The sequence below is a fragment of the Haliotis asinina genome, chromosome 11 (assembly GCF_037392515.1).
Source record: "Haliotis asinina isolate JCU_RB_2024 chromosome 11, JCU_Hal_asi_v2, whole genome shotgun sequence".
Classification (NCBI taxonomy): Eukaryota; Metazoa; Mollusca; class Gastropoda; order Lepetellida; family Haliotidae; genus Haliotis; species Haliotis asinina.
The window spans coordinates 50954883-50980534 of NC_090290.1; the positions used below are offsets into that span (position 1 = coordinate 50954883).

The 25652-nt window shown below is 40.7% G+C and overlaps 1 protein-coding gene across 3 annotated transcripts in view; it reads right to left on the reverse strand.

Annotated features, from left to right (window-relative positions):
- Window positions 1–2566: 2566 nt before the first annotated feature.
- Window positions 2567–25652, reverse strand: part of LOC137255666 (polypeptide N-acetylgalactosaminyltransferase 13-like) — a 54981-nt gene continuing 31895 nt past the window's right edge. Inside the window, exons 4-15 of one of the 3 annotated variants that reach the window (XM_067793144.1) lie at window positions 25239–25410; window positions 24728–24900; window positions 23504–23608; window positions 22974–23076; window positions 20352–20522; window positions 19277–19394; window positions 17100–17280; window positions 15890–16029; window positions 15444–15542; window positions 11523–11651; window positions 9071–9149; window positions 2567–8429 (exon numbers count right to left, since the gene is read on the reverse strand). In XM_067793144.1, the coding sequence (XP_067649245.1) occupies window positions 8368–8429; window positions 9071–9149; window positions 11523–11651; window positions 15444–15542; window positions 15890–16029; window positions 17100–17280; window positions 19277–19394; window positions 20352–20522; window positions 22974–23076; window positions 23504–23608; window positions 24728–24900; window positions 25239–25410 (1532 nt within the window). In that variant the 3' untranslated portion in view covers window positions 2567–8367. Of the gene's footprint in view, window positions 8430–9070; window positions 9150–11522; window positions 11652–12191; window positions 12327–15443; window positions 15543–15889; window positions 16030–17099; window positions 17281–19276; window positions 19395–20351; window positions 20523–22973; window positions 23077–23503; window positions 23609–24727; window positions 24901–25238; window positions 25411–25652 lie in introns of all 3 variants that reach the window. The other 2 variants (XM_067793143.1, XM_067793142.1) reach the window with 2 other exon arrangements.

Sequence of the window (25652 nt, forward strand, 5' to 3'; positions counted from 1 at the left end):
CCGGAGACTCATCCAAGGAATGAGGAGGCGTCTGGAATCGGTGGTGCGTGCGCAGGGAGGACACACTAGATATTGATGAAAGTCGGTGTGCAGACTCTCAGATGACTGTTCTTTCTTTCCATGTGACATTTGTGTTAATACACCTGACAACAACGTCTGTGGATGAATAGTAAATTGTGTCCATTTTTTCATGAATTTAAGACAGTTTTAAGAATTTGGATTTCGTTGCAATAAAGCAAAGTCTTGATACTTTTTCCCTTTAAGTTGTTTGTCAGAGATCGTCTGTTGAATAAAAAAGTGTCAAACTATATCAACCCGGCATATTTTGATTGTCAGAACACTTCAAAGTTGCTCCAATAGAAAAAATTGGGGTGTTGCTTGATTAATTTCCAGGTGTATAGTTTGGCATGAAATGCATCATCCAATGATCCAGTCGACCTCAAACTTCACTTTGCATTCATCATTGGATACTTTGTTACAGTTTATAACTCACTGAGCATTCATTATTGGGTACTATGTTAGTATGACTCACTCTGCATTCATCATTGGATACTTTGTTACAGTTTATAACTCACTGAGCATTTATTATTGGGTACTATGTTAGTATGACTCACTCTGCATTCATCATTGGATACTTTGTTACAGTTTATAACTCACTGAGCATTCATTATTGGGTACTATGTTAGTATGACTCACTCTGCATTCATCATTGGATACTTTGTTACAGTTTATAACTCACTGAGCATTCATTATTGGGTACTATGTTAGTATGACTCACTCTGCATTCATCATTGGATACTTTGTTACAGTTTATAACTCACTGAGCATTTATTATTGTGTACTATGTTAGTATGACTCACTCTGCATTCATCATTGGACACTTTGTTCCAGTTCATAACTCACTGAGCATTTATTATTGTGTACTATGTTAGTATGACTCACTCTGCATTCATCATTGGATACTTTGTTCCAGTTTATAACTCACTGAGCATTTATTATTGTGTACTATGTTAGTATGACTCACTCTGCATTCATCATTGGATACTTTGTTCCAGTTTATAACTCACTGAGCATTTATTATTGTGTACTATGTTAGTATGACTCACTCTGCATTCATCATTGGACACTTTGTTAATAATTATAGCTCACTGTGCATTTATTATTGGATACTTTGTTAGTAAGTGTAACTCAATCTGCATTCATTATCGGATACTTTGTTCATTAGTATAACTCACTGTGTATTTATTGTTGGTTACTTTGTGACTATGTATAACTCACACTACATTCATTATTTGATACTATGTTATCAGGTTTAACTCACTGCACATTCATTATAGGACTCGCTGTGCATTTCTTATTGGATACTTTGTTAATGTGTATAAATCGCTGTGCATTTCTTATTGGATACTTTGTTAATAAGTACATTTATAACTCACTGTGCATTTCTTATTGGACCCTTGGTTTGCTAGAGCATTGCAAAAGTGTACTATACTCTGCAATATTGCTCTTATGATCTCATTGGGCCCTTTCCTTGATCAATATGACCAGCCTTTGAGGTAAGAATGATGTAATTTTATCTGCATTTGCTTTGGACTTGAAACTACTACCAGGTCGTAAACATGTAATTAGGGACACAAATCGCCGCCCAATGTAAATAGTTCGAAGCCAAAATATCTCTTGCTTTCTGCCCAGTTCTACGACTTCAGGTGTTTTAATTGTCCACGTACCGTGTTTAAACGCAAACTGGCTGCAGCTCCTTAAAATTATTCATAGCCATGAATGAAAACTCCTTCAAAACATATCGTACCATAACGACAATTGTTTCAAGATATGTTTATTAGTGTTTATAATGTCAGACATTGTTTCAATGGATTGTCTAGATGAGTTCCTGGATTTGCGAAATAATTACGCAATTAACATAGTTATTCACGATGGCAATCGAATCCAATTCTGCCATAATATGAGTGGCATTCTAGAATTTGGCGGTAAAGAGATGATTGACTCCTTTATTTTAACCACTGCGATGTTTCGGTATAGATTCTTGTTCCATTTTCAAGCATATGGTGGAATGTTGGGGTACGCCAAGATAAGATAATGCAGGACAATTTGTCAAAGTGAAAGCAAATGTCGTTTAAAGCTTAAAGAGATAACAGCATGTGAAATGTTGGACTTGTTCTTTGATGACATTTTGTAAAGTGCGAAACTAAACTCACTCACTCACTCAATGACCTGCGCCACACTGGCTGTGTGTCATCGAAATCCCAACTTGTCCGGGTTGTGGTGTTTACACTTAACACATCTTGGAGCACAATCAAGCGTGCTCTATCAAGGATGGCATATGTGGTATTGTAAACATGTGGACGACACTTCCAAAGGTTAAGCATTAGCTATGAAAATAATGTTCCCTATTTTGACTTATACTATATTTACCACGGTTTTTCCCAGTGAACAAATGACTAATGTTTGTGTCACATAGCAGCAGGCTTTACAGGTTCACCTGGCAGAACAAGCTTAAATATGTTCTCACAACAACGAAAGTGACAATGTCAACAACAGAACACACAAAAAATGTAATGGCATTTTTATTTGATTGTTTTGAAGCATATATATTCAGGGAGGTCACACTCTAGTACAAGACAGACTCAATGAATGGGGGCAAACTGGTGGACAATAGAACCATAAATGAAAGTCTTGAAGGGATGACCATCTCGTACCTAATATTCCATGGGCAAGACATGCCGACTAGTGTTCAGAAAATGTAAATTCATAACAAGGTGTATTGAAAATATGGCCTGTACATGTCCACATTGGACTAAGCTTCAGGACACGAAGGAATAAGCTGGGTAATCACCCAAAACAATCATTAAGAGTGAGGAGAGGGTTTGGGCAGAGAGTGAGAAGACAACAGTGGGGGTTGGGGTAGGTATGGAAAAGGACATTGCAGGAGACTGGGAAAGGGAGGGGTTTAAAATGACATCAGCTTTAGGATATCTCCTAGTGTAGTGGTGGGCTTGATAAACACACAACTAAATATGAGAATATCATCAGCTGTTCATTGTGACCATAACAAGAAATTGAAATGCTTTGAAAAAAATGCATTGGTCTGATGAAACAAAAAAGGTGGCCGAGATCACATCTGGCTTGAATCAAGATCCATTCATCAATAAGAATGCACCAGACTTGGTGTATCATTACATGATTGTTGACCATCCTACACTATACCATTAAGGCAGTCTCATCAAATTGGAATGCTCACTTATGTCAATCAAAGTGTTTCTTTGTGTCTTTTGCATGACCTTTATCAAATATTGCCACATCACTTCTTTGAAGCTCAAACAGATTATAACATGAGCACTTTCACAGTCCTTGTGATCAAAATCAAGAACTATGTTCACATGAGATCAGAGATCCTGTTCCAGGCGGAGTTCCTGCATGGCATATTCAAGTGTTTCCATCTATGTACATGGGCAGTATGGTGTCAAATAAACTCTTAAAAGTAACTGAAATTTTACATTTTCAATTCAGCTTTCAAGCAATGTGATAGGAGATCAGGATCCAGGATTTCACACCCCTTTAACCAAACAATGGTACAGTCCAAATATTGTCTGTATTGGACTATTATGAGTTCAGGGTTGTTCAGTTCAAGCTTTGATTGATTTTCACATGGAGAAATTATGATGAAGCACAAGGTAAGGCTACACTGATAGTTCACACTTCTATTCTGCTATATAAAGCAACACCAGTAAATCCAAATTTGTTATGCCAGTGATATAGGCAAAGCGAGAACCTACAGTCCAAGCCTGTATGCTTCTAGTCTCCTGTGGCCATATTGGTTCTACTACATCAAACCATCAACATACAACTACACATTTCACCAAACCAGGACCTATTGTCCCATAAAATCATTCACCATTTTGATTCGGACATTTGTTTCCTATTTGCTCCAATCTAATCAGTTCTAAAGTGTCACAAAAAAAAAGAAGCTGTACAGTTATGCAGCCAATGATGTTGACTAACAGTATCAAAAAGTCACTCCAAACATGTCCTGCTACACACTGCCTGGTGTTGGCTGCAACTGTGTACACTGCAACACGTGGGAAGGGTCTGATAGTATCGCTATGTTAACAAGGTATCAAACTTTCAGAATCTTCCACAGATCCAACACGAAGTATTGTGCCAGAGCCCCTGTAATGTCATACAGTGATGATACAGAATAGATCTTATACACAACCACTATGCTGATATTCCTGTGACAGTACTACCATAACTGAGTATACAGTAAGTGGAAGTGACCTTTCTGAAGCAACAAAATCAAAGAACAGGGTTCACCCTAATTTCAAAATGTGTGATAGGACAACAACAATTGCTTCCCTGGCTGTACTTCGAAAAATGTTTTAACAAAAGGAGCATGTGTTGATTTGTTTCTTGAAAAAAGCACCATCCTATCATCCAACAATACTCTGTATCAAGAATAACTGTATGACTTTGTTATGACAGAGTTTAAATTAATCATTTTACTACACCACGCAACAAAAGACTATGCTCAGTAAGATGCTTCTACAATCTGCCATGGAATCTGGCAACATGAACAAGCTAACATGAGTGAACATATGTCACCAATAATTCTCTTCTGTAACCTCATGGATGTGATTAGCTTTGTGAACAGAGAGAGGAGAAAATCATGTCCTTCCTGCTTGTTTCCAATCTTGGATTACCCTTGTGAACAGAAAGAGGAGAAAATCATATCCCTCCTGCTTGTTTTCAATCTGACAAATGAGAAGTTACATGAAATCAGATGCTGGTAGAGATAGTGGAGGCTGCAGCAGCAGCAGCAACATTTGTCCAGTATGATGACGTGAACTGTAGGTATGGCACAGCCACATGGAGTGGGGACAGACATATGTACAATGACGTTTAAATTTCTCATTTGTATGTATACAACATTGTGTTTGTACAACTGTGTCTGCAATAAAATCGGTGAACAATCAACATGCATATAAATACCAACATGAGTTAAACATATGAAACACAAGCAATATATATATATCCTATACAGTGTCAATGTCTATATAAAACCATACTATGTCTCCATATAAAACTGTAGCTGCTTGTCAGTAGAATAAATAATATGCAGCAACAGTTGGTAAGCAGTATTCTAACCCTGACTGTGAGTTTACCCACCCTGGTCCTAATGAAGGATAACCTTAGCAGCAACAGAAGACACATCCATACCAAATTCTGCCAACTAACTAAAGACACTTGACCTCCATGGACAGGGAGCACATGAAGGAAAACTTCAAAGAAAGATAAAAAAATTTAGGTTAACCGCCTTCAGACTCATATGTCATCTTCTACCAGACACTGACTGCATATAGGTCAACCTTCCCCAGACAGTGACTGCACTGAGGTCAACCTCCATCAGACAATGACTGCACATAGGTCGCCTTCAACAAGGTGTTGACTGCACTGAAGTCGACTTCAACCAGATGTTGACTACATACAGGTCAACCTCAATCAGACAGTGACTGCATATCAGTCGAAGTCCACCAGTCCTCCAGTTATGTAAGATGTTATATACCTCAGTGGTGTAAGACCTTCTATCCTGCAGTGGTGTAAAACATTTTATCCTGTATTGGTATAAGACGTTCTATCCTGCAGTGGTGTAAGACATTCTAACCTGCAGTGATGTAGGGCAATCTGTCCTGCAGTAGTGGTGTAAGACATTCTGTCCTGCAGTGGTGTAAGACCTTCCATCCTGCAGTGGTGTTAGACGTTTTATCTTCCAGTGGTGTTGGGCAGTCTATCCTGCAGAGGTGCAAGACCTTTTATCCTGCAGTGGTGTAAGACATTCTAACCTGCATTAATGTAGGGCAGTCTGTCCTGCAGTAGTGGTGTAAGACATTCTATCCTGCAGTGGTGTAAGACCTGCAGTGATGTAGGGCAATCTGTCCTGCAGTAGTGGTGTAAGACATTCTATCCTGCAGTGGTGTAACACCTTCTGTCCTGTATTGGTGTAAGACCTTCTATCTTTCAGTGGTGTAGGGCAGTCTATCCTGCAGAGGTGTAAGACCTTTATCCTGCAGAGGTATAAGATGCCCTATTCTGCAGTGATGTAGGGCAACCTGTCCTGCAGTGGTGGTGTAAGACATTCTATCCTGCAGTGGTGTAAGACCTTCTATCCTGTATTGGTGTAAGACCTTCTATCCTGCATTGGTGTACGACGTTCTTTCAGTGGTCCAGGGAAGTCTATCCTGCAGTGGTGTAAGACGTTCTATCCTGCAGAGGTGTAAGACCTTCTATCCTGCAGTAGTGTAAGATGCACTATCCTGCAGTGGTGTAAGACCTTTCTACCCTGGAGTGGTGTAAGATGCTCTATCCTGCAATGGTGTGAGACCTTCTACCTTGGAGTGGTGGAAGACATTCCATTCTGCAGTTGTGTAAGATGCTCTATCCTACAGTGGTTTAAGACTATTCTGCAGTGGTCAAGATTGTTAACCCTGACTCACATGTAATAACAAGGACAGCTGGAAAGAGAGTACCCACACAATGAATGAGAGTACCCATATCTCCATGGCTGCTGCCTACACATTGGTCTCCAGACCCATCTGCTTGAGTTCAATCGTTTAAGAAACGTAAAACACATAATATTTCTGAAACAACTTAACAAATAGTCCACACAGTAGTTTTAAGAGTCAGTCTGTTGTGTACCATTATATGAAAGGTTGCAATGTAGCCTATATCATAGCTTACTCTGTTACCCCTTACAGTAGGTAAAGGTTGATCTGTTATCCAACCTAATGGGTTGCACCATTACCACACACACAGATTAGGAGTGCACAGACAGCTGATAACAGGCTGATCTTATAGCCAACTTAATAGGTTATAATATTACACAAAGAGTAGGTTGCACAGACAGTCCACACAGTGGGTTGTCAGTTAGCCTACTTGATAGGTTGTGCCAGTACCCCAAAGAGATTAGTTTACACAGACAGCCAACACAGTAGGCTGATCTCTTAGACCACTTAATAGGTTGCACCATTTCACACAGAGAGTAGGTTACACAGAGGGTGGCTGATCTGCTAGCCCACTTAGTAGGCTGCATCATTACTGCACACTGAAGGCTGCTCTGTTAACATGCAGAACAGTATTGGACGTTTACCCACATAGTAGATTATAGAACTTGTATACCACATGGCACACTGTGGGATATATATGCCATTATACAAGGCTGACTGCAGGATATCTATATGTTATCATACATGGTATATAGAAGGATACAAGATATCAATGGCTGCAGTTACAACTCCATGCCGTACCTGTGTGGTGCAGACGGATTCTGACTGTGTACATGCATGTGTTCGGTAGTGTGACATACACGACAGAAACATTGTTGATGTGTCAGTTAAAAGGCCATAGGTCTGTTCTGCCAAGGCAGGATACAGTTCTGTAAACCCTAGTTGCTCTAAGGGAGGCTCAGCCGTATAACACTGTATAATATTGCAGGTCAAGCAATTGTGATAAGAAGTAACATCTTCAATAGTTATTTTCAACTTTCACAGAATCATAAACATCTAATAGACAACAAAGAAATCTTCATACAATGGGATGAGATGATTACACAATACCATCAGATTATACACTAAATTCCAAATATACAAAAAGGATATAAAATATGGTAGAGATTTCTTCTGTATATGGCATCTTCTCTCACACCTTGATGGCACTCTGTTTCCAGTGCCCATGCCCATACACACTCTTTGCCATGACAAAATGTTAGTGTATCATGTCCATGTTGCCATGGCAAATGTTACTAAGTGTCATACCAATGCTGCTATGGTAACATGTTACCATGTGTCATATATCCATGTTGCTATGGTAAGATACTACCATGTATCCATGGCAAAACATCCCCCATGTCCATTGCTCCCATTGACGAATCATGATGAGAGAGACAGATGGTAGAACGTCAACAGTCCTCCTCCATGTTTAAAACAAGTGGGTCCATGCATTCAGCACTGTCCAGCATCTTGTCAGCAAGCATCACACAAGTCTATTAGCAGCACACTTTGGACGTATTCTGATCCTGACCACTGTCACAACAGATACACAGGGTTACATATTTGTTTTGTTCTTATCTATAGTTCCCATCAAGAACAAGGAAACATGGTTGTTGTCAATATAAAGCGCTGGTTGACCCTCAGACACACATTTACACGCACACATACTCCATGTTGAAGGAGGGCATCTCCCTGGATGGCAGAGGTACATATATCTCTACAAAGTACAACAGAAACTCCTGAGATCTGACAAACATACTGACAGCCAAAGTCACATCGGCCAACTGTCGTATGTGTATCCCACAATGCACTAGTTCTTCCACTTCATATCGCTCAGCTGCCATTGTTGTGAAGGCAACCCAGTGCACTCTCCTGCAGAGAAGGAAAGGATGTTATGGTCAAGAAACATTCAATTTCAACAAAAAACTACTACAAACTAATACAGCAGAGGATAGTTCTCCTTGTAAATATGTCACTAACAGAAAAGATTTCTATTTCGAAATGACATGTGGAATGTAAAGCCTAAACCATATGTATCCAAATGTAACTGTAAGCAAATGGATAACACTTTGCATCTTCTCTCTGCCTGGTCCCTGGTGCCTACTGCCTGATCCCTGGGACCTACTACCTGGTGCCTACTGCCCGGTCAGTGGTAACTAGAACCTGATTCCTGGTAATTGCAGCCTAATCCCTGGTAACTCCTGTCTGATTCCTGATGCCTACTGCCTGGTCCCTGGTAACTACTACCTGACTACATTGCCAGGTAACTATTGCTTGATCCCTTGTAAATGCTGTCTGTTAAGTGGTAACTAGTGCTTGATCCCTGGTAAATACTGCATTGTCTCTGGTAAGTATTGCCTTGTCTCTGGTAACGATTGCCTTGTCCCTGGTGCCTACTGCCTGATCCCTTGTAACTACTGCCTGGTGCCTACTGTCTGAATCCTTGTGCATACTGTCTGATGCCTGCTGGATGAGTCCTGGTGTTTACACCATGAATCTGAGTACATACATACCAAGTGATGGAGTCCCTGAGTCATGGACAGACGGTTTTCCCAGACACAGCCCAGTGTTGACGTGTCTCAGCGTCAGAGTCTGCCAGAAGGTAAACATAATGACATTAATACAGACACAAGACCTATCCAAACACAATCAGTGTGTCACAATAAGACAGTGCTTTGCATCATACACATGCAAACAGAACAACATACATTCATACATAAAAAATTTTTGTTTGGGTTTCTGTTGAGGACTTTATGTCATCTTTTCTTGAAGATGTTTTTGGTTTACATGAGGATGAACATGTCTATTTACTGATAAGACACAGAGTTACTCAGAATACTAGTTGTTAATGCTGAGGGAAGAAGAATGAGTGTAGTTCCATCACAGGCAAACTGTAGCTCAAGTGGGGTTGCGCAGCGTAGAGAATATGACCAGTCTTCATATATGCGAGCGAAGCGAGCAAAGGTTGGCAACACACTTCCCTCGCTTCGGTTCAAAAAGTATTTTTCGTGTCAACATAAAATATCGCCAACATTTTAAGCGCCACTCGTGGTACATCAGACCGTTCTTCGCCTGCATTACCCCTGCCAGCTTCCGGTTCAAAGCAGTGAATGAACAAGTTATTATTCCGTATGAAATACATAAAGAGTTACCTCCCATGCTTCGTACGCCTACTACGCCAGAAGTGTGTTTATTGTAGAATAAATGTTACAAAAGATCTAACAACAACGCCGACACTTGAGACAAATACATTCCAACAGAATCATGATAAAATTAGGCAATATGGTATATCTTAATAATTTCTGCTTATTCTTGTTCCTTCACTCCGTTGAGCTGGCAGGGGTAATGGAGGCGAAGAATGAACTGAATACCACGAGTGGCGTTTAAAATGTTGAATAAAACATATTTCACATGAGTAATTATTAAATATGGGGTTGGAAATCGAAGAGCACAACCTAGTGAGGTAATGGGAGTATACCTTTGATGGTGGCGATACTTTATGTTGACACGAAAAATACTTTTTGAACCGAAGCGAGGGAAATGTGTTGCCAACCTTTGCTCGCTTCGCTCGCATATACGAAGACTGGTCATTTTCTCTACGCTGCGCAACCCCACTTGAGCTACAGTTTGCCTGTGGTTCCATGTACTCAGTGTCATTGCTGTGTCCACTCGGACAAGGTGAGTACAAGAGTAGTGGAGCTTGTGCAAGACCAGTACACAAGTCATGGACTGTTTAATGTACTACAGGGGTACAGGGCAAGAACACGAGTCATGGAACTCGTACAAGACAAGTACATATGTCATGGGCTACTCAGTGTACTACAGGGGTACAAAGGGAGTACAACAGTCATGGACTGTTCAATGTACTACAGGGTTACAAGATGAGTACAAGGGTCATGGACTGCTTAATGTACTGCAGGGATACAAGGTGAGTACAAGAGTGAAGTGTGTGCTACTACCAGCACACCAACAATCCTGGACTTTCTGTCAAGTGTGTGCTACTATAAAAACAACCACCATCCTGGACTCTTCATGAAGTGTGTACTACTACCAACACAACAACCATTATGACTCTCAGTGAAGTGCGCTCTACCACCAGCACAACAGCCATCCTGGACTTTCTGTCAAGTGTGTGCTACTACCAGCACAACAGCCATCCTGGACTTTCTGTCAAGTGTGTCCTACTACCAGCACAACAGCCATCCTGGACTTTCTGTCAAGTGTGTGCTACTACCTACACAATAGCAGTCCAGGATTCTCAGTGAAGTATGTGCTACTGTAAAAACAACCACCATCCTGGACTCTCAGTCAAGTGTTTGCTACTACCAATGCAATAACCATTATGACTCTCAGTGAACTGTGTGCTACTACCAGCATAACAGCCATCCTGAACTCTCAGTCCAGTGCATGCTACTACCAACACAACAGCCATCCTGGACTCGTAGTGAAGTGTGTGCTACTACCAACACAAAAACCATTATGACTCTCAGTGAAGTGTATGCTACTACCAATACAACAGCCATCCTGGACTCTCAGTGAAGTGTGTGCTACTACCATTCTTGACCCTCAGAGAAGTAAGTGTTGCTGTCGACTCAACACATCAACCATCCTAGACTCTCAGTGACGTGTTTGCTACTACCTGCACAACAACAATCATGGATACAGTGAAGTGTGGTGCAGCACCAACATGTCAGTCAACATGGAATGTGTGTGAAGCGCATGCTACCATCAACACTTGAGTCTTCATGGACTTTCAGTTGACAATGTGCTTTTAGTTCAGCCATGTAATGGTGCCAGATGCCTACAGCAACCTAACCAGGACGTCTAGCTGGTTGCTGCCTGTGAAGTCTGTGAACTGAAAACTAAGCCTACCTTTCATACAGACATGTACGTGGCACTACTGGTGTCTTGGCTGTGTTCAGCCTTATACTGCAGACTACTAATAGCTCAAACATATAGTACTACCTGTGGACTATATTCCCAATGGACGTTGTCAGCATCGCACCGTGCAAAATACACAGTTGATGAGCCGTGCGCCTGGACACACATATTCTCATCCGTCATAATGAGTTTCTTCTTGGTATAAGCAAACACCTAGTCGGTCATCAAAAACAAACATTTACTGACAGTGAGACATACAGCCATACAAATCATGCAAGTGCATCACACTGGAGATGGCAGCCCTCAGCTGAAAGGAACAGAACTGTTAGAGACAACACTTGTCACAAGCCGCATGCAGCGAGATGGAGACTGGAGCAGACAGTGCATTTCTCCGGGCACCAACCCCTCATTATGACTCATTACTACTCATTTCCCCAAATACACACTTGTTCAATAATGAATTTGACAAACAGTAACAAATGACTGTATTGGTTGTCAGAAGCACGGATACAGTTGTCTGCCCCTTGTCCTTCTCAGTACACATTAAGTCAACAGAATGCATCATATAAATGATCATTTGTTGCAAACTGACGGGCAAATTATCAGTATTGCTTTTTGGCCGAAATACACCACAAAACAAATCATGCAACCATCCCTTATAGAGTTGCCTCCCTTGACACAAACAATTTCCCATGCACTCATTTACATGGACACATTCTGCAGACTACGGAGCATTGCAAGCAGCAACAATACCTCTAAATCATATTCCCACTTTTGGTTGCCCCCCAGCCCGTGGCACTGAAATAGTTTGACAGGGCCGGTCACAGAAGAGACATCCAAACACAGGTCATCCGTCTGGAGAGCTTTCTTTTTGGTATAAGAAAACACCTGGAACAGAATGATGCCAGCACATGACAGTATAACTGAAGAAGTGTGGACCAGGGACTCCCGCCACACAGCCAGAACTCCATAACAATTTCCTTGCTCAAATTGTTTTTCTAACGAGTTACAACTTACACTGAGTTAAACCACCCATGAGCGCTAGATGCTAATCTATGCATGTCATTCCTATTTGCATTAGTACAAATCAATATTCATACTTTTGGTTGACCCCCAGCCAGTGGCACTGAAATAGTTTCATCTTACTTCAGGCTTATTGTCTAAATACCATGTCTGAGCAAACATGCTGGTACGGAAAACAGTCGAAGACATTACACAGGAATTTGGCACAAATAATGTTTATCATCGTAATACATATAATTAGACAGAAACTCTAAACATGGGTCATCAGATCATGTGATGGATTGTGAATCAATCTTCTACAAGGCTGCCATGGTGTGGAAGTCTACAACAGGTTGTATTTATCCTTATTCTGACTTAAAGCCTTAGTAACTATAAGTGTTGAAAATGAAGAAGTCTTTGACATTAGATCCACCAAATTCTTATTCCACAAAACGACCGACATTCGAAACATGCGCAACATTACGTGAACATGTAAATACCTCTCAGCTGAGTTTCTCACTAAGCTGAAGTGGCAAGAAAATTTTACATGTGTCTACACTGATACATATCAGCAATAATGTCAAACACATAAATAAACACAATAAAAGAACGCAAAACCTCCAGCAAGAAGAGATAAAAAACTTAAATTGTCGTAACAAAATACTGTCTTAAAAGGAACAACACTCCAACTGTCACTAGTCTTATCTAGCCAGTGCCATCTTAATTATCCCCTACAATTACTGTATTCCAATTCGTTTTAAAGACTTAAGAAACTGAGCTTAGGCTCATGGAAGCAACTTGTCTACAAAGAGGGGGAATAGTAACAACAGTTATCCAAGCAAGACAATTACTACTCCCTTCTTTCTTCGTGCATTTTTTTCTTTTATAAACCGAACACCATGTATGGTGACTCCCAGTAATGCTTCTGACTGGTTAATCTGACTTCTAAACCATTACATACCTTACAAATGATGTAATTCTTATCGTGGAAAAATAAGCAACGAACAATGACTGAGTGATATAAGACATATAGGGCTCAGTAGGGTATAATGGGGATAGAAAACAAAATTATGCTTCCTAGTTTTCATGAGCATAGACACAGACAATAATATGAGCACTGCCACCTTGCATCTGCAGAAAATCAGGTGATCAATGGTAATATTGAGCACACAACATGTTCTTGCTGACTAGATATCTGACAGTTGTGAGTAAGTCTTTCACTCAAACTCTGAAACACGGAGAAAAGCTCTTTTCTGAAAACACTTTTAACATTAATGAAATTGATTCGAATCTGGGAATGTCAAACAACAGCATAAAAGAAGTGAATGTTTGTTGAGATTCAAATATTGTCTTATCTTTAATAGCATTCTAATGATTTGACTCCCATGGTCAACCTCAACCGAAAGAAATTACAATTTTTCTGATCTTGCATTTTATTTCTCATGTGAATGGTCAATTTTGCTAAAAAATTTTTTTTATAATCAGAAAATTCGGAATCAACGAAATCAATAGACAATCCGCATTTTAACATTCTCAAATTTGGAGTGTTGTTTCCCTTTAAGGACACACGCACTAAATGTAAATAGGGAGGTGTATCAGGGACTGTGATCTGGGATGGAGACAGAGAGGTGTATCAGGGGCCGTGATCTGGGCTGGAGACAAAGAGGCTGTGATCTGGGATGGAGACAGAGAGGTGTATCAGGGGCCGTGATCTGGGATTGAGACAAAGAGGCTGTGATCTGGGATGGAGACAGAGAGGTGTATCAGGGGCTGTGATCTGGGATGGAGACAGAGAGACACGGGTCTGGGATGGAGACATAGAGACTGTGATTTGGGATAGAGACAGACAGACTGTGATCTGGGATGGACACATAGAGACTGTGATCTGGGATGGAGACAGAGAGGATGTGATCTGGGATGGAGACACAGAGACCGTGATCTGGGATGGAGACAGAGAGGTGTATCAGGGGCTGTAATCTGGGATGGAGACAGGGAGGTGTATCAGGGGCTGTGATCTGGGATGGAGACAGAGAGACACGGGTCTGGGATGGAGACATAGAGACTGTGATTTGGGATAGAGACAGACAGTCTGTGATCTGGGATGGAGACATAGAGACTGTGATCTGGGATGGAGACACAGAGACCGTGATCTGGGATGGAGACAGAGTGGTGTATCAGGGGCTGTGATCTGGGATGGAGACAGAGAGATGTATCAGGGGCTGTGATCTGGGATGGAGACAGAGAGGTGTATCAGGGGATGTGATCTGGGATGGAGACAGAGAGGTGTATCAGGGGCTCTAATGTGGGATGGAGACAGAGAGGTGTATCAGGGGCTGTGATCTGGGATGGAGACAAAGAGGCTGTGATCTGGGATGGAGACAGAGAAGTGTATCAGGGGCTGTGATCTGGGATGGAGACAGAGAGGTGTATCAAGGGGCTGTGATCTGGGATGGAGACAGAGAGGTGTATCAGGGGCTGTGATCTGGGATGGAGACGGGGAGGCTGTAATCTGGGACGGAGACCGACAGACTCTGGTCTGGGATGGAGACATAGAGACTGTGATCTGGGATAGAGACAGACAGTCTGTGATCTGGGATGGAGACAGAGAGACTGTGATCTGGGATGGAGACAGAGAGACTGTGATTTGGGATGGGGACAGAGAGACTGTGATCTGGGATGGAGACAGAGAGACTGTGATTTGGGATGGGGACAGAGAGGATGTGATCTGGGATGGAGACAGAGAGGCTGTGATCTGGGATGGAGACAGAGAGGCTGTGATCTGGGATGGAGACAGAGAGACTGTGATCTGGGATGGAGACAGAGAGGCTGTGACAGAGGTGGGAAGGAACTGGAGAGTGTGTTTTCGCCTGTGATCAGGACTGAAATGTGCTTTGATCTGGGACAGAGGTTGAGAGACGTGTTGGGGCAATGATCTGGGATGAATAAAACAATTAAGACTGTCAAAACTGTTAAACATATTAATTTGAAATAAAGACAAATTACCTGATTGCCTCCCATACCATGACATGTCACCATGCCAACCTTTTCGCCACTCTTCCGACCCATAGTGTCAATACAAGAGCTGGTTTCCTTGTTGCGAATCTGAAAAACAAAATACATGAACATTGGCTGTGACTTGTGGTAACATAGTTATTTTCAGACATAGTTATTGTGGCTGTTACTCTACTGACAAAAGGACCAGCAATTAAGAGGTTGGAAGACCATCTTGTGCATGGAGTACATCCCATTCTGATCTAGGACTCTATCTGATGGAAGACAAACTGTTAAAAGAAAAGAGACCCATCTTGTCCGTGGAGTAAGCCACAAGTTGAACGGTATCTCGACCACATAATGGGTGAACAACTGCAGGAGTGGAGGCCCATCATGACCTTTGAGTAAACCACAAGTTAATCCGTAAATCTACCACATGGTGGCTCAACAGCACTCACCTCACCAAGGGAGTAGAAATCAATGGGCATTTGTGATTCTGGGTAAATGTTTTCCAAGTACCAGCGGAAACTATGACATTTCAACCTCTTCCTCAGTTCCTGTCGCTCTGATATGTCCCCGTAGTCTGTGCTCTTTACACCTGATGAATAAGTGATAGGGTCAGCTTCAGTAGAATGGCTTTATCTTTCTCAGAACATCATGTGCTAGAGACGTCTCGTTCCCTGATAATGATGTCTTCCAACACCTGTGATGATATGTCGTCAACAGGACCATCCCCTTATATAGTGCATTGGACACAAACACGGACAGATGAATTGCAATCTAACTCAAAAATTAATAACATAAAATACTCAATGAAACGCTGATCATAATTAAAACATCATACCAACTCTGTGAGGTTTTTGCAGATTTTTCATCCTTAAAATAAAAACGTTGTTTAACAAACTATGACAAACACACTGACACAGTTCACTGTTTGTTATGATGGAGGAGTGCAGAGGGACGGACAGACAGGTGTTCAAGAAGCATGTGCACATGTGCCAACAAAGTTTTTGATTCATTAACCTGTGCTGCACTGTCTCCATACCTTTCGAACTCCCTTTCGCACTCCCAGTATTTTATGCTTATTAGTTTTCGAGTTAGACTGCAATTCATCGGTTCGCTTTTGAACCAAACAGACTATAGATGAGAACTAGTGATCCTAAACTAAGCTGGATAAATCCTGTAGAAGAATACTATAAACCTAGACATATCCTATAGAAGAACTCCACATACGCACCTTGATATATCAAACTCCACATACTCACCTTCATATATCAAACTCCACATACTCACCTTGACCATGTTGACATATCCTATAGAACACTTATAATCACAATACTGACTTAGATATATAAAAGACGTCTTTATATTGACTTAGATATATCCTATAGAAGAACTCCACATACTCACCTTGATATATCAAACTCCACACACTCATCTTGACATATCCTATAGAACACTTATGATAATGACTTAGATATATCCTATATACTGCCCTGGATATATTCTTTAGAAAAACTCTATATACTGACCTACATATATCCCATAGAAAAACTCTATATACCGACCTAGATATATTCTACAGAACTCCGCAGCAGAAATCATAAAACTGGCTGGATTTATCTACCAGACCTGAATAAACTGAATAGTAGAAATCCATAAACTGACCTGGGTTGATCTTATAGAAGAACTCTTTGTACTCATCCATCCAGACCTCCACTATACGCTGGGTGTTGTGGTTGATGATCCTGGCAACTCCTCCTGGCCATGAGTACGGAGATGTTTTCCGGAAGACATGACCCACGCGTGAACATGTAACAATGTAGATCTGTCCCCCACACATCCACACCTGTCAACGACACAAGATATGTCAACAACACAGACATGTCAACAAAACAGACATGTCAACAACACAGACATGTCAAAAATACAGATCTCTCCCTCACATATCTACACCTGTCAACAACACAGACATGTCAAAAATACAGATCTCTCCCTCACATATCTACACCTGTCAACAACACTGATATGTCAACAATGCAGATCTGTCCCCCACACATCTACACCTGTCAACAACACTGATATGTCAACAATGCAGATCTGTCCCCCACACATCTACACCTGTCAACAACACTGATATGTCAACAATGCAGATCTGTCCCCCACACATCTACACCTGTCAACAACACTGATATGTCAACAATGCAGATCTGTCCCCCACACATCTACACCTGTCAACAACACTGATATGTCAACAATGCAGATCTGTCCCTCACATATCTACACCTGTCAACAACACTGATATGTCAACAATGCAGATCTGTCCACCACACATCTACACCTGTCAACAACATAGGCATGTCAACAACATAAGACATGTCAACAACTGAGGTATGCCAACAACACATAGAACCAACAATTACTATGGTGTTTAGTGGAGAGAAGTTGTTTGCCAGCCTTCACACTGTTAACTATGTGAGGGAAGTTGACTTGTATCATAAACTGTAAAAATATAATGTGCATAATGAATCACTTGCTTTCAAATTTAGTGACATCTTCTGTTTTCAAATTACAATGTCATGAACATATATGTTCTTAAAATAAAACTTGTTTTAACTTTGTACTTTAAATACTTATTAATGCAGATTTGTTTTCATCACTATTTGGCTGGATCAATGCTGTGACATAAAGCCCAAGTCAGATATGTACCTCCATGACAACTGGTAGTCCAGATCACATACTTTGTGTACTCCTAAGACAATGGACTTTGCTGTAGTCATTTGCATGCTACACCTTTTCATCATTAACATATTGACAGCCCTCCACTCGAATTTGGCCCTGGCAAAAGCTAGTTAATTTATGTTCACATACTTGCCCTCTCAACCGGGGGCATGATAGACGAGCTGGCTAAACTGTCAGGCTAGTGATCCAGCAAGTTTAAGGTGTTAGGATCGGACCCACTTGTGACCGTGTGTAGAAAACTTGGGAGTCAACTTTGCGTTTTGTGTGCAGACTCTTTCAGTGTTGTCATAACCCCTTGTGTACAGTGTACAACCCTGTGCACTTAAAAGATCCCACGAATCCATTGGCATATGATCAGATACCGGCCATATGAATACATGCAAACACCTAGTTGTGGGTACAGCAGCGTGCAGTACACATGGACAAAGTATTGTTTCTATGTGTCACCGTCCACCCAGGGGTGAAGTGGTACCTCATAAGGATGAGAAAGCTGCAATAACTCAGCCACTCTATTTTGTGCTGCTAATGTACTTTCTCTTCAGCAATTTTGTGTGGATTTATAAATGATATATTTTTAGAATACAGTTGTAAATTATGCATTATATTTTTTCCTTTTACTGGTTTCACACTAAATTCATTTACTGATACGTTTCTACGTCACTTTTTGTTTCAACTTAGAAACATATATGTAAAATGGAAGTCTTATTTGCATGTGCTTGACACAAGGTATGACTGACGATACTTCTGTGTGAATATGTTGCCTGTAGCGCATTTCAAAAAGTAGCTGTAACATCAAACCTATGTACACTGTATCGGGTTTACCCCATTTTTGACCACATCATCTAGATGTCACGTGCATGAGGATGATGACGTCATCAATGTATGAATTAGTCTCAAACCCCCTTGATCTATCTCAATGTACGGAACACCTGCACATTATATATACTACATTGACAATGTGAGAAATATTCCGATAGGCCCTCACTGTTATGCCGGGATTTAGCTATTTAAACAACAGATAATTACTTTTTCGCATGTATTACATACTAATTTATATAACACCACCAAGAAATATTTGAGAATGAAGAATGTGTACTACTTACCCTAAAACTCATTTCCAGGTTTTCGCCACCCCAGATATCCATCCCCTCATCATATGACCCAGTTTCATAGAAGTAGTCTCGGTGGATGGAGAACAGACCGCCAGCCATCGTAGGTGTCCTGACAACAGATGTAACCATAACAACGACATGTACGGTTGCCTTGCACAGTATTGTAGAATGTGTCAACATCACCTTGTTTCATTACAGGTATCCACACATACACTCATACAGCTTTAAAAGATGTTCCTGTGCACCAAATGAAATCTGCTTAAGCACATGATTAAGTTTTCTGTGACCAATATCCATGCCAGCAAACAATCCCCTCACAAAGAACAAATGATATGAAATACAAGTGAGTTAGTATAGTTTTATGCCACACTCAGCAATATTCCAGCTATATGGCAGCAGTCTGGAAATAATCGAGTCTGGACCAGAAAATCTAGGAATCAACAGCATGAGCATCGATATGCGCAATTGGGAACTGATGACATGTGTCAACCAAGTCTGCAAGCCTGACCACCCAATCCCAATGGTCGCCTCTTCCGACAAGATTGGGTTACTCAAGATCAATATTCTAACCCTGACATTCACGGGTATATGAAATACGAATTATGTGACACAAAATATTTCAGGCATGTTTACTTACAATTTCAATTTTATATGCAGAGATTAAGTTAATCATGTGCAAGAGTCCTAAAAATTAGCCCGAAATATCAATCAGTGACTGATCATTCAAAAAAAACAAATTCACATGGACAATATTTAAGCACCCCACAGTCTGGCTTTTTCAATCATGACACATAGTAATAGCGCCAACTATGATCCCCTTCCATTTAAAGTATGACAAGATGGGTTACAAAGGATTAAGCTCCATAAATACTGCAATATACTAACTTGGAAGAAAATACAAATCAAGAAAATATTTTCTCTTTCAACTCGATTGTTTTCATCTCCTGCAGAGATTTGTCTCCAAAACATCTTTCAATGAACAATCCCAAAAGCTCAGCCTATGGACATGTTTACTTCATCCCGAGAAGAGAGCTTTAGGTGTAGGAAGGGAGGGAACACTGCCCACCTTGTAGGCTGACTGCGGTCACCGCCTCGTCTCTCCAGTTCTCTCTGTGGCACAGGGTACCAGCGGAAGTTGAGTTTCCAGTTGAAGCCTCCCCACGTCATGTCCGACCCAGTGATGTACTCAAATGTGTCGTCACTAATCACATCGATGATTGGACACACCACAGCCTTCCTGTGAACACATGAGCACTAACCGTGTTACTTTCATCAGATTTCAATGGCTCACTTCAAATAAGACTTCGAAGTTAAACAACTGTCGGAAATAGAAAAAAATTGTTTTTCAGCTGCTACTCTATATCCCTCAAATTTAGACATCTGCAAATAGGATATGTCGAAACAACTTACTTGGGCATTCAGTGGGATGAGTAAGAGGATACCCAGAAAAGCATGTTTTCTCATAAATCGGGCAAAACAACAGATGAGACTATAGATGGCAATTAGACCGTCAGCTCACCTGGCATGAAATGCATGGGCTGCCTACTGGCAAATCTCAAAGATGTTTTGTGCTTTTCATGTGTGTTGAATATGTCTCATCCATTGATGAATATATTACTTGTCTTTCCTTCATGAAGGTGATGTTAAGATATGCAAAAGAGTATGATACCCGATACCCATACTAAAGCATCGTATTAAGTGTCTCAAAATGTATAGTGGCATGACCATTCGAAGATCGACAGGACTGGATATTAGGACATGCCGTGTACATCCCTACTTTCGTTCCCCCATGGGATTATATCTTAGCTGATATCTCTATTTCCCCACCCCAACCACAGTCATTGTCTGCTTCACCTGCCTGGGGTTTTGCTATTGACACGACCCCTCCTACTTGTTTCTTTATATAGTGATAGATAGTACGCCATTGTAGCTAGTAGTTTCATGATAGCAATTATTATTTTTCACATCAGCTTTCATTGATAATGAAGCTAAATCTAATTTCAAAATGAACATTCAAAAACTGCTCTTTGTAATACAATATCATTGCACACTAATTTGCATAAAGCCATTTAACAAATATTTCACACTTTCGTATATCGACTAAATAAACTGTAGAGATACACGAGAGAAAAAACAGTTTTTTTTCTATTTCTGACAGTACTATAGGATTTGGGTTAGGGTTAATAAAATACATAAACACATACACCACAGCCTTCCTGCAAACACATCAGCACTAATGATTGTTAATCCATCCTATCATTACCGTACTTCAAATAAGGCTGACTAATTGATATGTGGTAGGTTGAGTAAGCTTCATGTGTGTGTCTGTGTGTCAAGGTGCTTGTCACACATCTAAAAAGTGTCAGTGTGCATGCATGTCTGTGTGTCTATCACACAAGTACAAATCTGAAATGTGTCTGTCTGCCTGTGTGCATGCTTGTCACTTGCACATACATCTGAAATGTGCTTGTGTGCATGTGCACGCAAGTCTGTATGTCTGTCACACAAATACACATCGGAACTGTGCCTGTCTGTGTGCATGCATGTCTCTATCAAACAATGGACAGTGCTCTTGACAGGATAAAGCCAATGAATATTTTCGGGTCATATACTGATATTGACGCAAATTAGAGAGGTCATATGCAAATTTTAAGGACTATTTTCACAGCGTGTACAAACACGGCATCAAGGGTAGGTAATCCTGTTTCGATTAGTGACTGTGGTTACGGCACTGTCAGTGCTTGATCCCAGAAAATTCATACCTGGTTATGATAGATGGAGTAGATTCCAAAGCTCAGACAGAAATTCATTGGCTTACGAAGACATCAACATCAGTTCCCCGACCAACTGTCAGTATTAGTGAAAGAACAGTACAACCACACAGGAATCCAGGTGTACAGTGTCCCGCGAACATTAAAGTGTATTTGTTTTTCAATAGCTTATTTGAAGGTTTTTGAAATTCCACACAAAGTTTGTTGTTAGTTTTCAAATGTAATCTAAGATTTGTTGACAAGTATACATGCTTAAACATACAAACTTACATGGTACTAGATGACCTAACACAGTCAGCTAAGTGATCAGGGAAAAGTTATGTCACTGGGCTTGTGACGTAATGTATTATTACGTACATATTTGTGATGCCGGAGACATTTCACAACGTTTAGTTTCATCATTCATACCATTTGAAATCACATTTTAAAAATATTAAGCAAGAATGACACTGTATGATAAAAAGGTTGTCACATGCATGTGCTCACCAAGGCTCAATAAATACAATGATTATTCTTAATACAGGATATTAACCATCCCCAAACACACTATCGTGATAACCTATATGTATGCTTGTCACACAAAAGTACACATGTGAACTGTGTCTGTGCATGCATGTCTGTGTGCATGCGTTCTTGTTTTTTTGGGGGGTGGGAATGTTCCTTCTCCTTGTAATGGCCAGTAAGTCCACACTAAGCATCGAAACTGACACCAGGCATGCACACTGACACTGATCACATAAGCACACACCAATCATCCACACTGACACTGACCACTTAAGCACATACCAATCACCCACACAGACACTGATCACATAGGCACACACAAGTCATCCACACAGACACTGATCACTGCGACACACACCAATCATCCACATGGACACTGATCATTGAGACACACAAGCAAAGCCCACACTCACTTGTTCTTGTGGATCTCAAACAGCAATGGTTCCAGCCAACCCTCTGTACACTCACAATGAGCATCCAGGAAAGTGATGACATCTCCACGAGCTTCCTTAGCTCCTGTAAAGGAGTGCAGGAAGTTTAAAGAAGGTATGCAAATCAGACACAGCCCCAACCCCACTGGTGAGACTTATGCTCCTCACAGGCTTAAAGTGATTCCATGTTGCCTCTCCTACAGTAACACAAACAGGCCAAGCAGCTCATCTGGATTTTGTGAAAGTCCAATGCAACAGCAATGTCTGAATTTAGACAATAGCCTGAGCCTCCTATGACAGAACTTCCATGTTATCTTATCTGTTCCTTCTGTAGCTTCCAAGACTCACATTTACCTTCAAGCTGTCATTATATGGCTCATTATCAACTTCAGACACTTGCCCCTTTTAACACATTAGGACTATTCCCTCTACACATGCAGGTCAAAGTAAACACTTTAAGGTGCATATGAAATGTATCAAAACTATAAAAAAAAAATGGCAAATGTACCTACCTTTCAACCTGGCTCTTATTAAACCAGTTCTTTCAAATGACCTGAGAACTTTAACTTTTACACTCAAAGTTTTCACATAATCATCCAGATCTTTTCCCAGGTGGTCTGAAACAACAAGCAGTGAGTAAACTAACTTTAGTTGCCTTGAGACGAATAATGTTACAGCCTTCATCTTAAGTTATATGCTGGCCTATATCTTCAGTTACACGCTGACCTATGTGTTTAGTTACATCCCAGCCTACGAGTTTAGTTGTATGCAGGCTTATGTTTTTACTAATTTGCTGGTCTATGTGTTTAGTTACATGCTGGTCTATGTGTTTAGTAATGTGCCGGCCTATGTGTTAAGTTGTATGCAGGCCTATGTGTTTAGATACATCCCAGCCTATGTGTTTAATAATTTGCTGGTCTATGTGATTAGCTACATGCTGGTCTATGTTTCATGTTGAAGTAGGGCAACACACAGGAACAATCAGATGGTGTTACAGTCTTATGTTAAAATCGGGCACAGTAACAATACAGCTGCCATGCAAATGATGCTAGGTTTCTGGTGAGACTTAAGTTGCCTTGTTGTTCATACTGAATTGCTGTGCTTTAGATGGCTATACCAGAATGCTTACATGAACATCACTTAGCCCAATCCTCTCTGAGTAACCAATAACTAAACATGGTAACTGACAGAGCTTACAGGGATTAAACATTTATCAATTTGTTAACATCATGCTTCTTTAATATCTCACTAATACTATTCTACTTTGAGAACATATAATGCTTGTTTAATAGTCTTCTTTGAAGTTCATGAAAAGTTCATTAAGTTCATTATAAGGCCATACAACCTACAGTACAAAATAGTACATAGTACAGTGGAATTACCAAATGTGTGCACAATATGGGTCAAGGAAAAGATTTCGCTAATAATGCTTTGCAGAATAAACATATTTCAGATACTTCATGAAGTTGTTAATTATTGCTAAATATCTGAGGATGCACAGAGACTTTAAATGGAAGAATAGTGCCCATTCTAGGTCTTTGGAATAAGACATTGGCAAAGACCATTATGAAACATGCAGTTGTATGTAACATCTTCAATGTCTTATATTCTATAGTCAAATTACATTACAAATTGTTTCTGTTTATTGCAGTTTTCAGCTGTCAATCATGAGAGACAGAGTACAAGACGTGAGATAGGATAAGTTATGAAAATGTCCTTTCAACTCATCTGATTACCTTTCTCACTGGCATCATCCACCAAGATGATCTCTCGGAGCAGTTTCCGTGGTGACCGGTTGATGATGCTGTGGACAGTGCGGAGCAAGGTGGACCAGGCCTCGTTGTGGAACACGATTACCACACTGGTGGTGGGGAGGTCTTCTAGGGGAGGATAACTCTTCTTCTTACATCTGTGAAACAGTGTTCTTATGCTACATTCCAAGCATACTGAACACAAATATTCCCTGTCCAAAAAAACTTATCCTACACTGAACTGTACACACGAATGTTCCCTGTCCAAAGCAGCTTGTCCTACACTTAACTGCACACACAAATATTCCCTGTCTGCAAGAGTGTTTCTCATAGAATTATTTAAAAAAATTAAGACATAAAACCAAGACAAAACCTTTGCATATTCATTAATATGAACACAAATTTCCACAATAACCAAGATCAAAATAATGACAGGAGGACATAACAGGTCAAACCAAGTATTTGAGAAAAGTTATAATAGACAATGTGTACTTACGCATCCATTCTGTAATCAGGCAACGATCTGTTGAGGGACATCATGTCACTGGCCACAAGGTTAAACTGGTTGATTTTGAACTTGCCTTTGGCCTCAGCTTCAAGGTTCTTGGGGACAACAACTGCCTTCCCCATCTCACCTGGGCCAGTTGGAGACCGGTTGGGCAGGAGACCTGCAGCAACAACAACAAACATTACAATAAAAGACAGGATAGATTCTTGTCACCATCTCTCAGGAGGCCAACAACACAGATAACCAATGTTGGTGTCACCATCTCTCAAGAGGGGATCAACACAGACAACCAATGTTCTTGTCACCATCTCTCAAGAGGAGGGGAACAACACAGACAACCAATGTTGCTGTCACCATCTCTCAAGAGGAGGGGAACATCACAGACAACCAATGTTGCTGTCA